The sequence below is a fragment of the Lynx canadensis genome, chromosome C2 (genome assembly GCF_007474595.2).
Source record: "Lynx canadensis isolate LIC74 chromosome C2, mLynCan4.pri.v2, whole genome shotgun sequence".
In the NCBI taxonomy this organism is placed as follows: domain Eukaryota; kingdom Metazoa; phylum Chordata; class Mammalia; order Carnivora; family Felidae; genus Lynx; species Lynx canadensis.
The window spans coordinates 150,220,908-150,234,187 of NC_044311.2; the positions used below are offsets into that span (position 1 = coordinate 150,220,908).

Below are 13,280 nucleotides of genomic sequence, written 5' to 3' on the forward strand. Positions count from 1 at the left end.
CTCTCTCTTTCTCTGCAACTCCCCTGTTCGTTCCCTCTGCCTCTGTCTCTCAAAATAAATAAACTTAAAACAAATGAAGTGGCACACGAGAGTCACAAACTCAAATGCTTATGGGGCCAGGCATGTAGCATGAATGTGTGAATGGGCATCTGTAGGGCAGTAGGGAATGGCTAACACGTGACCATCCAGAGGCATTCCCAGTAAAACAGCACTGAGCCACCAACAGAACCCACCCGTGAGCTTACGCGGTCCATGGGACACTGGTGCGCAACCACTCTGTGGCATCGCTGTGGAACAGGGCACAAAGGTCTCGAAACGGAAGACAAACTTGCAAGTCTCCATTCCACTGTGGCAATTTCATGTCAGGGGGGCGCCAGCCTCTGCTGCTGGCCTTGCCTCTGGACTGGAAACGGGTGATCGCGTTTAATTCATGCTCAGATCCCTTTAGATGCTCTCTTGCAAGCAGGGTCTGGAGGCAGAGGAGGTGTTGGCTTGCAGGTGGAGTTGTGGGGAAGCCTACACCTTGAGGGGGAGCCAGGAGCAGGGGAGCGGTAAAATCATGGGAGAAAGCACCGCGTGATCTCCACGTTGTCCTGACCCGGAAGCAGTTGTGGACATAGAGGTGTGGGCTGGACCTTCTCGGTGTTGCCAGACGGGTCAAGCTCTGCCCATCATCCGTGGTCAAGGTCACTTTGGACACATCCCACAAGGTGGCCCTTCCTTAAAGTGCTTCTCTCTTCCCGGTGCGTTCTGTGTCGTTCTGCCAGCCAGACGTGCAGACTCCCTAGAGGAGCTCACGGCTTTCCATCAGTGTCACCGACTGCAGGTCTGAGCTGGCAGAGGGGACATAGCAGGAGGAGGGGATCAACCTCACCAGTGTTTCTGTGGAGGGTGGTTTTGTCTCCTGGCGCTGCTCTAACGAAATACTACAAACTGGGGGGCTTAAAACAGCGGAAATGTACTCTCCCAGGGTCTGGAGACCGGAAGTCTGAAGTGAAGGGGTCAGCAGGGCCGAGCTTCCTCAGAAAGCTCTGCAGGAGGATCCTTCCTGCCTCTGCCAGCTTCTGCTGGAGTCCTTGGCTTGCAGTCCCAGCTCACCAGTCTGTGCCTCCACTTTCCCTCCTGTGCGTGTGTGTGTCTCCTCTTTGGTCTCTTATGGGGGGGTCATCGGAGGCAGGGCCCACCCTGTTCCAGGACGATCTCGTCTATCTTGAGATCCTTGACTTAATTACACCTGCAGAGAACCCTTTTCCCAAATACGGTCACATTCACCGGTTTCAGGGGCCAGGACGTGGAACACATCGTTTGGGGGAACCCCATTCAATCACCATAGGGATTTTTGGCATCTGACATCATCAGCTCTTACAATTCAAAACGGAAATAGAAATTATGCTCCAGGCCAAGGTTCCCTTGCCTCCCAGAGGAAACAGGCAGGCCACCTACTTTTCTGCGTAGCAGATTCACGGAACTAGAATTTCCACCCCAAAGCGGCCTCGGCAAACCGTGACCGCTGGCTTCCCTCTCAGCATGGGACACCCTGATCTCAGAACCATCTGAGGCCCCGATGCTGGAGGTGCTGTGGCCCCAAGTGCTAGGAGCAGGGCCTCTGTTCCCGGAGCTTACAGCTTACGGGCCATCTCCAGCCTGCCTGGTCGCCCACCGCCAAGCAGAGCCTTACTTTATAGCCTCCCCCACCCCGCTCTCCTCCTCCCCCCCACCCTCCACGGGATCATTTCAGGCAGCTAATTAAGAGCAACAGATTGGAGGGGGAGCTAGACCGAAGCAAGGCATGTTGTGACTAAGCGTCGAGGATTTCAGCTTGGATTGATAATGTGGACTATCACCATGGGTCATAGAGAAGCAAAAAACAATTCTATGCCCGTGTTTGTTTGGTCTGTGTATCTAAGCCGCATCAGAGCTGCCCTTGGCATCCTAATATAAAATATTTGGGATAAACTGGCTTTATTGTATCCAGCTTAGATGATTGTGGGTAGGTTTTAGGAATGTTGTAAGAAATAAGGAAAGTATGAAATCCAAGAGAGGGAAAAGGAAAAATACACCATCTTGCTGCCAGGGGCGTGACGGGTACCGCGAGGGACGGATTTCAGAGTGGAGGGGCTGAGCAAGTACTTCTGTTGAAGGAATGACCTCTGGGGAAGTCCACATATGGGGCCCCAGGTGGGTCCTATAGCATGTCTTTTGGGGCCAAAAGCAAATTGGCCGAGTCTCCGCTAACCTTCCTTGTACCTCTCCTTGCACATTGAGCTACAGAGAACCTTCTGGAGACTCGTGCCCCTTCCTCCCAGAGGGATCACTCTGAGACAAGGGAGTCAGAACCCCCCGGGCTGGGGGCCCCGGCTATGCCCTCAAGATTTGCTGGCCCCACTTCCTGGTGGGGCCTACTTCCCACAGCTGTAGGGGTGTGAAATGAGGGGTTCGGACATGAGCGGGCACCCGAAACCATGGATTTTGCTGTTAAAAAAGCAAACCCCAAGAGGAGAAACATTGTAAAGATAGCTCTTTCCTATTATCTCTGTCTGTGCTCTCCAGCACGGACTCTGGCCCCTGCCCCGTGCATCCACGGAGGTGCACATGCTAAACCCGGGAAGAAGAGAGCCTGTGTCTACACTGTTCCCAGGAGCCCCGCCCCTCGTCCCAGGGGTGGAAGGGGGGATGGCGGTCACACACCGAAGGGGTGGGGGGCCTGATCCGTGTTGTATTTCCACTTCCCTGACCCCACACAAACTACCTGCCTGTGGAAAAAATAATTTTTTCATTAAAAAAAAATTTTGTTTAGATGTTTTTATTTATTTTTGAGAGAGAGAGAGACAGAGCATGAGTAGGGGAGGGGCAGAGAGAGAGAGGGAGACACAGAATCTGAAGCAGGCTCCAGGCTCTGTGCAGAGCCTGGTGCGGGACTCGAACCCACAAACCACAAGATCATGACCTGAGAAGTTGGACGGTCAACTGTCTGAGCCACCCAGGCGCCCCAATAATTTTTTCACTTTTATTATAAAGCCGATACCTCCTTAGTGTTGGAAATGTAGAAAATCAAGAAAAGTGGAACAGAAGAAAATGAAAATTACCTGTAATTTGACCAGATAATGAGAGTTAATATGTATTGAGTCTTTGCTGTGTGACTGCCACCACTAGTCTAAAGCTTCCCATAGATGATCTAATCCTCACTGTGACCATGCGAGGTAGGGAGTATGATTATGCTCTTGTTCCAAACAGGGAAACCGAGTCACCGGGGCTTTGTAACGTGTCCGAGATCGCAGTTAGTTGGGGTGTATATGTGAGTGTGCATGTACTTTTTCTTACCTGTACTCTATGGTCTTCTGAATCTTGTCTCTTTTTTTAATGAGTTATAACTGACATACAACACTATATTAGTTTCAGATGTACAGCGTAGTGATTTGATATTTGTACACGTTCCTCCATGATCAGCACAATAAATCTAGTTACAATATATAGTTATACATTTTTTTTCTTGTCTTGAGAGCTTTGAAGAGCTAATTCCTTTAGCAACTTTCAATACACAACACGGTGTTATTAACTGAAGTCTCCGATGCTGGAAGTTTGTACCTCTTGACCATCTCCTTCACCCGTTTCTCCCACCTGCCCTCCGTCACCTTTGGCAACCACCAATCAGTTCTCTGTATCTATGATTTTTTTTTTATTAGATTGCACATGTAAGTGAGGTGCCAGGGTATTTGTCTTCGTCTGACTTATTTTACTTAGCATAATACCCTCGAGGTCCACCCGTGTCGTAGCAGATGGCAAGATTTCCTTCTTTTTTATGGCCAAACAATATTCCTTTGTGAGTGTGTGTACGTACGTATACCACGATTTCTTTATTCATTCATCCATGGGTGGACACTTAGAGTGGTTCCATTTCTTGGCTATTGTAAATAATGCTGCAGTGAACATGGGGGCGCAGGGGTCTTTCCGAGTTAGTGTTTTTGTTTCCTTCAGAGAAATACCCAGAAGTGGTATTTCTGGAGCATATGGTAGTTCTATTTTAAAGTTTTTGAGGAACCTCCTCACTGTTTCCATGGTGGCTGCACCAATGTACCTTCCTAGTCATAGTACACATGGGTTCCCTTTTCCCCACATCCTTGCCAACACTTGTTATTTCTTGTCTTCTTGATAATAGTTATTCTGACAGGTGTGAGGTGAAACCTCATGTGATTTTGATCTGCATTTCCCTGATGATAAGTGATGCTGTGAACTTTTTCATGTACCTGTTGGCCGTCTGTATGTTATGTCTTCTTTGGGAAAATGTCGATTCAGACCTTCTGCCCATTTTGTAGTTGGACTATTTTATTTACTTGTTTGTTTGTTTGTTTATTGCTACTGAGTTGTATGTGTTCTTCGTATATGTTGGATGTTAACCCCTTATCAGGTACCTAATTTGCAAATACTGTCTCCCATTCGGTAGGTTGTCTTTTCATGTTGTTGGTGGTTTCCTTTGCTGTGCAGAAGCTTTTTAGTTTGATGTAATGCTACTTGTTATTTTTGCTTTTGATCTTTTAAGGATTATTTTGTGGTTCCATACAAATTTTAGGATCGTTTGGTCTATTTCTGTGAAGGATGATACTGGAATGTTGATAGGTATTGCACTAAATCTGTAGATGCCTCTGGGTAGTATGGACACTTTATATTAATTCTTCCCCTCCATGAACATGGAGTGTCTGTCTTTGCATTAATATGTGTCTCCTTCAGTTTCTTTCATTGATGTCTTATAGTTTTTAGTGTCTTGTCTTTCACCTCCTTGGTTAAATTTATTCTTAGCTATTTCATTATTTTTGATGCAATTGTAAATGGGATTGTTTTCCTAATTTCTCTTTCTGATAGTTCATTAGGAATGTGTAGAAACTCAGCAGATTCTTGTGTACTTATCTTGTATTCTTGACCCTTACAGAATTCTCTTATTCTAAGAGTCTTCTGATGGAGTCTTTAGGGTTTTCTATCTATGCCATCTGAAAATAATGACAGTTTTACCTCTTCCTTTCCAATGTGGTTGTCTTTAATTTCTTTTTCTTGCTTAAGTGTTCTGGCTAGGACTTCTGATTCTGTGTCACATAAAAGTGGCAAACGTGGGCATCCTTGACTTGTTCCTGACCTTAGAGGAAAAGCTTTCAGCTTTCTCCTGTTGAGTATGTTAGCTGTGGACTTGTCATGGATGGCCTTTATTATGTTGAAGTGCATCCCTTCTATATGCACTTTGTTGAGAGTTTTTATCATAGATGGCTATTGAATTTTGTCGAATGAGTTTTCTTTATCCATTTTCATTGTTCACTTTGTTCATGTGGTGTATCCTATTGATTGATTTGCAGATGTTGAACCATCGTTGCATCCCAGGAATAGATCCCATTTGATCACGCCGTATGATCCCTTTAATGTATTGTTAAATTCAATCTGTTACTATTTTGTTAAGGATTTTTACATCTATGCTCATCAGAGATATTAACCTGTAATTTTCCTTTTCTTGCGGTGTCCTTGTCTGGTTTTGGTATCCAGGTCATGCTGACCTCATACATGTGTTTGGAAGTGTTCTTTCCTCCTCTAACTTTCCAAAGAGTTTGAAAAGGATTGGTATTAATTCTTATTTAAATGTGTGGTGGAATTCACCGGTGAAGGAAGCCATCTGGTCCCGGACTTCTGTTTATTGTGAGGTTTTTGATGACTCCTTACCAGTTATTAGTCTGTTCAGATTTTCTATTTCTCCATCACTCAGTCTTCATAGGTTGTATATTTCTAGCAAAGTATCTGTTTTCTTGTAAGTTGCTCAATTTGTTGGCATATAATTGTTTTTCTTAAAGTGTGCTACAATTATTTCCAAATTTTTATTTAAATTCTAGTTAGTTAACATACTATGATTGTTCATAGTAGTCTGTTATTATCTCTGTATTTCCGTGATATTGAATCCTGTCTTTTTTTTTTCATTTAACATTATATCATACACGTTCTCCATAATATCTCAAATTCTTACTAATCATTATTTCAATAGCGGCATAGTATTCCAAAGTTTATTTCATCTTCCCTAATTCATGGACAATTCAGTGTCCCCTTCCTTTTCCCCCTGAATTATAAGCAGGACTGCTTGTAATAGGAGCAATGATTGGAAGTGAAGCCACTGTGTCAGTGGATGTGAACTGTCAAACGGCTTTCCAGGACGGTACGAGTCCATGCTTCTATCAGCACGTGACAATGCCTGTCCCCATAGATCAGCTGACATCATTGTTGTCATTTTATTTCCCTTGAGATACAATTCATATAATATAAAACTGACCATCTTAACAGTTTTCAGAGGTTCTTAGTATATTTATAATGTCATGCAACTATTACCTTTACTGAGTCCCAGAACATTTTCTTCATCCCCAGAAGAACCCTGGTACCCATCAGCGGTCACTCCTGGCTCCCCTCATCCCCCAGCTCCTGTCAACCACTAATCTGCTTTTGGTTTTTACGGATGTGCCTATTCTGGACATTTCGCATAACTGGAACCATGCAATATTTGTTTCTTTTTTACCGCCTGCTGATTTCATGGATGGTATCTAGCTCTGAGTTAAGCAAATACATTGAACATTTGATCATCATTTATATTTAATCTTTGGTGAATTGTTTGTTCCAGTCCTTTCCTCATATTACTTCTAGGTCTTAATGTTTTTATTGATGTGTATGAACTCTTTACATATTAAGGCTAACAACTCCTCGACTATCATTTTTGCAGTAATTTTTCTTCTGCACCAGAATATTTTGCTGCAGGTGTTAAAGTGGATGATAAAGAGGCACTCTTAATGTGGAAAGAAGTCACAGAAGGTCATGGAGAGCCTCGGGAGGGTTTGGGCAGACAGCGCGGGGGCTCTGCCTAGTGGCATAAGATGGGGGCTGAATTTCTGTGTCTGTGAGCCTCCAAGGGGTTCCTTCAGTGCCAGCTAGTACAGTCACAGAATTTGGCCACCTCCCCAAACCCCTGCTCAGGTGGCTGTTAGTAGGGCCCTGGGGCCAGCCCTGATTTGAGAAACAGGAATGCCCTGTAGCCATGACCTGGGCATCAAGGGATGCCTTTTAGATTTGTGCTGGCCTTCCCCTCCTTGGAGAAGGATAACTGGGCCTTTCTCTTCTCTCCTGCCCACCCAGTGCTTCTGGCACTTTCCTTTCTCGCCAGCCTGTGCCCTCCAGGCCCTGAGGGAAATTAGTACAGAGGCTTTAGAAGTGAGTATGGCTCAGCAGTTTGGAGTTTGCACCCATGCGTAGAAGATGGGCCCAGAGGCCCAGTTTTCAGAAACTAAATAGCCAAGCAGAGGTCCTTCCTACATGAGCAACAGTAGGAAATTAATAGGCCTGATGAAAAGTGGGGCTGATGGGAAGAAAATATAGATGGCAACAGAGTACCAAACAGTCTCAAGGTGAATACACACGTGTTCTGGAGAGTAGTAAATACTAACAACAATTTGAAGCTTGGTTGAATGTACTTATTATTTTGTTTAAACAACTACATCACTCCCTGCTCCTGCTGCCGCCACCTATTGAGGGTGTGGGGATTAAGGGTTTGAGGGATTATCACATCATCGTGGCATTTTGGAAACTGAAAAGCCAAACCAATTTTATCACTCTGCCAGATGCAAATGTTTTATGGGGACTAATTGTTTCTCCCGGTGAAATCAATGACTATTAAATTTGAGTTCTCAACAGGGGAGGGGAGAGAACGCGCCTTGGACCTCTTGAAATTATAGGCAAAAAATCTTGCGTGTGTGCACACAAGCATGCACCTTCCTGTAGAGAAAGCCCATCTCTTTGTCAAGTTCCCAAAGGTGTCCTTGACCCCAGAAAGGTCCAGAACTGGGGCTGAGGTCATCAGTGGGGGCAGAGCCCCCCAAGCAGAGCCTGCTAATTGTCCCTCGGGATTCATGTCACCTTGTGCTTGCAGTGCTGGTGAAGGGCCAGGTCACCACCAAGTACTATCGGCTGCTGTCCAAGCTGGGCGGCTGGGTGTGGGTGCAGAGTTACGCCACCGTCGTGCACAACAGCCGCTCGTCCCGGCCGCACTGCATCGTGAGTGTCAATTATGTCCTCACGTAAGTCCGACGTATTTGTTTCCTTGCTCTCTCCTCTCCCCTGCCCCTCATCAGCCCGCTCTCACAAGCCGCAAGCCCTGTCTCTCTCTCTCTCTCTCTCTCTCGCTCTGAAACTGTTCATTTGTCTCCTGTTTTGTTTTTATTTGAACAATCTGGTGGTTCGGGAAAGTCCAAACTATTTCTGAACTCGGCACCGAGGGCCAGGTGCTGGGCTGCGGTGGGAATACCACGAAGGGAGCCCTGCCCCAGGCACAGCTGAAGATCAGATTCGAGAGACCAGCTGAGGGGCGCCGGGGTGGGGGGAAGGTGGGAGATGCCCCCCATCTTGCACAGGAGGGACAGGAGACGCGTCCAGATCAGGAATATGAACTTATGCTCCTTGTGCCCACAAACATCAGGGCCGTCTTGCGTGCTCCCACCATCTGGGACGGGGATCTCTCACATTTCTATATAGCCTGTTGCAAATGATGATGAATGTTTGGTCTCTTTAAAATCTCAGGAGGCCAAGTTCAGTTGCAAATTCTTTTAGGACCATTAGACACACAACAGGACATAAGTCTCCCTGGGACCATATATTACTGTGGACCCACGGTGGCTACTGTATGTTAAGTCACCTGCACCCAGCTCTGTCCCTGAACTTGACACCTTTGCTGTACCCCAGCCCCACCTTGAACAAGGTCCTCCTGTGTGTTCAAGGATTTGAACTCACTCCTGGATTTAGGCTCTCACTCTTTTCATAGAATGACTGCCGGGTCCCTGGTTTCTTGGGTTTTGTTTTATTATTATTTTTTTAGGAGTGTGATTTTGGCAAAACTGCAGGGAAGAGAGCCTTTTAGCCCCCTAATGACTCTTCCTGAGCAGACAAGCGTGGGCTGGTACTTTAGGCGACTTCCCCTCCCACGAACACAACTGTGCCAAGCCGGCTCTTTAGGCCGAAATGGGCGCCTGATGTGGAGATAGGCAAGGCTGGCAGCCAGGCTCCTGGACCCTTGAAAGTCCCCCCCTCGCGCCTCCCTGGGTGCTAAATGGAGAAACAGCCGAGCCACAGACACTCAAGGCGATGAGTACTGCTCCTGCCCTTGCTTTGGCCCCGACACGCTTCCTGGTGGCCCATGGTGTCCCTGGGGGACCTTTGGGACCTACAGGACTGGAGACAGCTACCTCCAAATCTTCTGGCTGGATAATGCTGACCTCTCTCGGCACTGCCCAGGGCTGCAGGGGGCCTTTGACGATGAAGGTGGGCGGCCCTTTGCTCAAGTCCCGGGCCCTGCAACCTCAGTGGACCGATTCGCAACCACAGTGAACCGATTCGCTGGAGCTTGGGGAACGAACTTGGGGGGGGGGGTTGGGGGAGGGGCAGGGAAGCCGCTCTGCCCCCCTGGCGGCCCACTGGACATGACTTGTCCTGCTCTTGCTTCTCAGGGATATCGAATACAAGGAACTGCAGCTGTCCCTGGACCAGGTGTCCACATCCAAGTCCCAGGACTCCTGGAGGACCGCCTTGTCTACCTCACAAGAAACTAGGAAATTAACGAAACCCAAAAATACAAAGATGAAGACGAAGCTGAGAACAAACCCGTACCCGCCACAGGTAACACACACCCCCTGCTGGGGGCTCAGGACACCCAGCCTGTTAAGGAACAATGAGCCTCAGTGCATAGCGGGTCTCGGGTCTCAGGCCTGGAAGTTTCCCCGCGGAGTGCAGCAGAGGCCCTGAGGGGATGTCCTGCGCACACAGTGGAGACACGGCCTGAGGCACATGGAGCTAACATCTGGGAAGGCTCAGCAGGGCTGGAAAAAGAAGGCTAAATTGGGAAGGTACATCAGCTTGCTGGAATCCGCTTCGCGCGCAGCGTGTTTCCATAGCATTTTTTAAAACGAAAACCTTTTTTTGTTTTAATACTTTGTAACCTCTCAGAAAGTGGCTACATGTATCTGGTATGTTTTCCACTTGGGCTGATACCGCCTCCCACCCCGGGGGGGGGGGGCGGGGGGAGGCGTCTCTGTGGCACTGCTTGCTGCACACCTGTCCCCAGTGGGACCTCACTGCGGTGGCCGGGGGTGGGCCCAGCCCAGGGATGCGGTCAGGCTGACTCCAGGGCGGGATCCGGCGAGGCCGGAGGGGACTTCCTCACCGGCCCTGTCGTCCGTCTCCTTTGCCGTGCAGCAATACAGCTCGTTCCAAATGGACAAACTGGAATGCGGCCAGCTGGGAAACTGGAGAGCCAGCCCCCCAGCGAACGCCCCGGCGCCCCCAGAACAGCAGCTCCATTCAGAAAGCAGCGACCTTTTGTACGCCCCGTCCTACAGCCTGCCTTTCTCCTACCATTACGGACACTTCCCTCTGGACTCTCACGTCTTCAGCAGCAAAAAGCCAATGTTGCCGGCCAAGTTCGGGCAGCCCCGAGGATCCCCGTGCGAGGTGGCACGCTTTTTCCTGAGCGCACTGCCAGCCGGTGGCGAATGCCAGTGGCATTATGCCAACCCCCTAGTGCCTAGCGGCCAGTCTCCAGCTAAAAACCTTTCTGAGCCGCCGGTGAACACTGCTCGGCACAGCCTCGTGCCAAACTACGAAGGTGGGTCATGTTTGCACGAGGGGAGGGGGCAGGACTGCGAACGGTGGCGGTGGGTGGCAAGCTTCCTCACGCTTTGGGCAAACTTCTCCTTTTTCTGCTCGTAAGTAGGGATTCCACGCTCTCCTGCTGGCAACGGGAGTCGCCTCGTGACAGGCTGGAAAGCTGGGCGACCGCGCCCGTGCGCCACACGTGGCACTGGTGACGGCATAAAGGGTGGAGGAAACCGGCGTTCAGCCACCCCCCCCAAAAGCTCCGGCCTCATTCGCTTCCCCAAGAGGGAGACAGAGTGGTTTTCAGGACCAGCTCCCATGTGCGGAGAATGCTCCAACCGCATTTATTTTAAAAGATTACTTTCCAGCCCGCCCCCAAATGAATCTGGGATCCTGTTGGCTTTCTTCCCACGCCAGTTTTCAAAGTGGGAAAAACAGTGGTGGAAATTCATGAGCTCAGAGACAGAAATGTCACTCACCAACCCGGGGCAAATGATGTAAGCACTCCGAGGACTCAGTTTCTTCATCTGTAAAATGGGATCGGAGGCCAGGTGATGTGCCTACCCCAGGGCTGGGCACACGCTAGGTGCCTGCCCGCACTGCTGGTTCAACAACGGGAATGGCCCCTCCAGCAGCCTTCCTGGTGGCAGACAAGCAAACGTCCTCTGTGGATGTGCCACCGGCTTCCCCAGGCCCAGTCTCCTGTTTGCTCACTGAGCCAACCCCAGGCAGAGGGTAGGTGGGGATTGAGGGGTGGCTGCGAGAGGTACGTTCCCGTTGCACGCAGACCTAACTACTGCTCGGGGTGTAGACCAAGATAGTGCAAATTTCCTGCGGTGGCCACTAAATGCGGGGTAAACGTTATATGCCCCCAGCAACGAATCACCTGCCTAAAGAGGAGCGCTCTCTCAGGGCCCCCTCCTTTCCCCTCTTTCTCTCTTTGGAGGCAGGTAGGGCTCTGTTCCTCCCCAGCGGCGTTGGGAATCTCTTGTTCAGACCCAGTCTTTACAAGGCTGAGACCCGTCTTGTCCCTAATGTGAGACGAGGGATAGACCGTGGGAGAAAGCCAACTGTCTTGGAGATTACTAGGACACGTTTTTCAAAAGTGGGGAGCTTAGAAAAGAACACACCAGCCACTAGGGCAGCGTGGTCCCGCCTTCGGCCTGGGCCGGTCCTCGGAGCCGCCAGTGTCTCAGATTTGGAGAGACAGCCATCAGGGTATTGGGTCCCTCGAATAACCAAGGAAGGGATTTCCCCTGACAGCCAAGGAAAGAAAGAGAAAGCTAGGCATCTTGATAACAGCTGAAGATATTATCCACTTGAGATTGACCTGAAAGAATTATTTTTCTTGGTCTGTGGAAGTTGGCCAATGATATAACTAACACACAGTATTACATTTTTTTAAAAGGTGCTATTTTGAAAGCGAAAGAGGTTAATAACCACCTCGTTTATCACACACTTGCTAAAAAAAGGACCAAAGGTGCTAATTTGGGGCAATTTGCGATCCACTTCCTAGTCTTTTTTGATATTAAAGGAAGACAAAGGTTGTCTTAAGGTAAAAAAAAAAAAAATAGGGAGCTAATTGATTGCAGGCATCTAGTTAATGAGGGTGGTTATTACTTTAGTCATGACCCCTCTAAAGAGAGCAGGGTGATTACCACCCCACCCTCCCCACCGAGGGCTAAGGGTAAAAAAAAAAAGCAAGCAAGCAAGCAAGCCTGTAAACCCACGCTGTCCAAGATGGTAGCCAGCAGCCACGTGTGGCTCTTGGGCACTGAAATGCGGCTACTAGGAGAATGAGAGGTGCTGCTGGGTAGGCCTGCACTTGGAAGGCAGGAACAAAGAATCAGATACCGCAATCATTTAAAACTATTGATCCCACATTGAAATAACCTTTCGGACATGTGGCATTAAATTGAGCGCGCTGTTCACATGAATTCCACCTGTTCCTCTTCGCTCTTTAATGCGACCACCCGAACGCCGCCGCAGAGCGCAGCCTGCGGCCGGACCGCGCGGGCGGGCCTGGGCGCGGAGGGGCAGGGCCGGGCGGCTGCGGGGGCGGAGCGCGCTGCGGGTGGCCCAGAGGGTGGTGGCGGCGCCCGGGGCCCGCCGGGTTGGTGCCGCTTTGGGCGTGTCCCCTTCCTCCCCCCGCGCGGGCGTCTAACGTGTCGCCTGTCCCCGCAGCGCCCGCCGCCGCCGCCGCGCGCAGGTTCGGCGAGGACACCGCGCCGCCGCCGCCGCCGCCGCCGAGCTTCCCGAGCTGCGGCCACTACCGCGAGGAGCCCGCGCTGGGCCCGGCCAAGGCCGCCCGCCAGGCCGCCAGGGACGGGGCGCGGCTGGCGCTGGCCCGCGCGGCGCCCGAGTGCTGCGCGCCGCCCGCCCCGGAGCCCCCGGGCGCGCCTGCGCAGCTGCCCTTCGTGCTGCTCAACTACCACCGCGTGCTGGCCCGGCGCGGGCCGCTGGGGGGCGCTGCGCCCGGCGCGCCTGCCCTCGCCTGCGGCCCCGGCGGCCCCGAGGCGGCGGCCGGCGCGCTGCGGCCCCGGCTCCCGGGCCCCGCCGCCGCCTCGCCGCCCGGCGCGCCGCTGCCGCACTACCTGGGCGCCTCGGTCATCATCACCAACGGCAGGTGA

General features: G+C 50.4%; 1 protein-coding gene across 1 annotated transcript in view; it reads left to right on the top strand.

The window, feature by feature from the left end:
• Positions 1–13,280, top strand: part of SIM2 (SIM bHLH transcription factor 2) — a 51,840-nt gene extending 38,560 nt beyond the window's left edge. The window contains exons 8-12 of the mRNA XM_032594598.1: positions 7,937–8,084; positions 9,507–9,675; positions 10,252–10,709; positions 12,640–12,767; positions 12,835–13,280. Coding sequence (XP_032450489.1) covers positions 7,937–8,084; positions 9,507–9,675; positions 10,252–10,709; positions 12,640–12,767; positions 12,835–13,280 — 1,349 coding nt within the window. The remainder of the gene's footprint in view (positions 1–7,936; positions 8,085–9,506; positions 9,676–10,251; positions 10,710–12,639; positions 12,768–12,834) is intronic.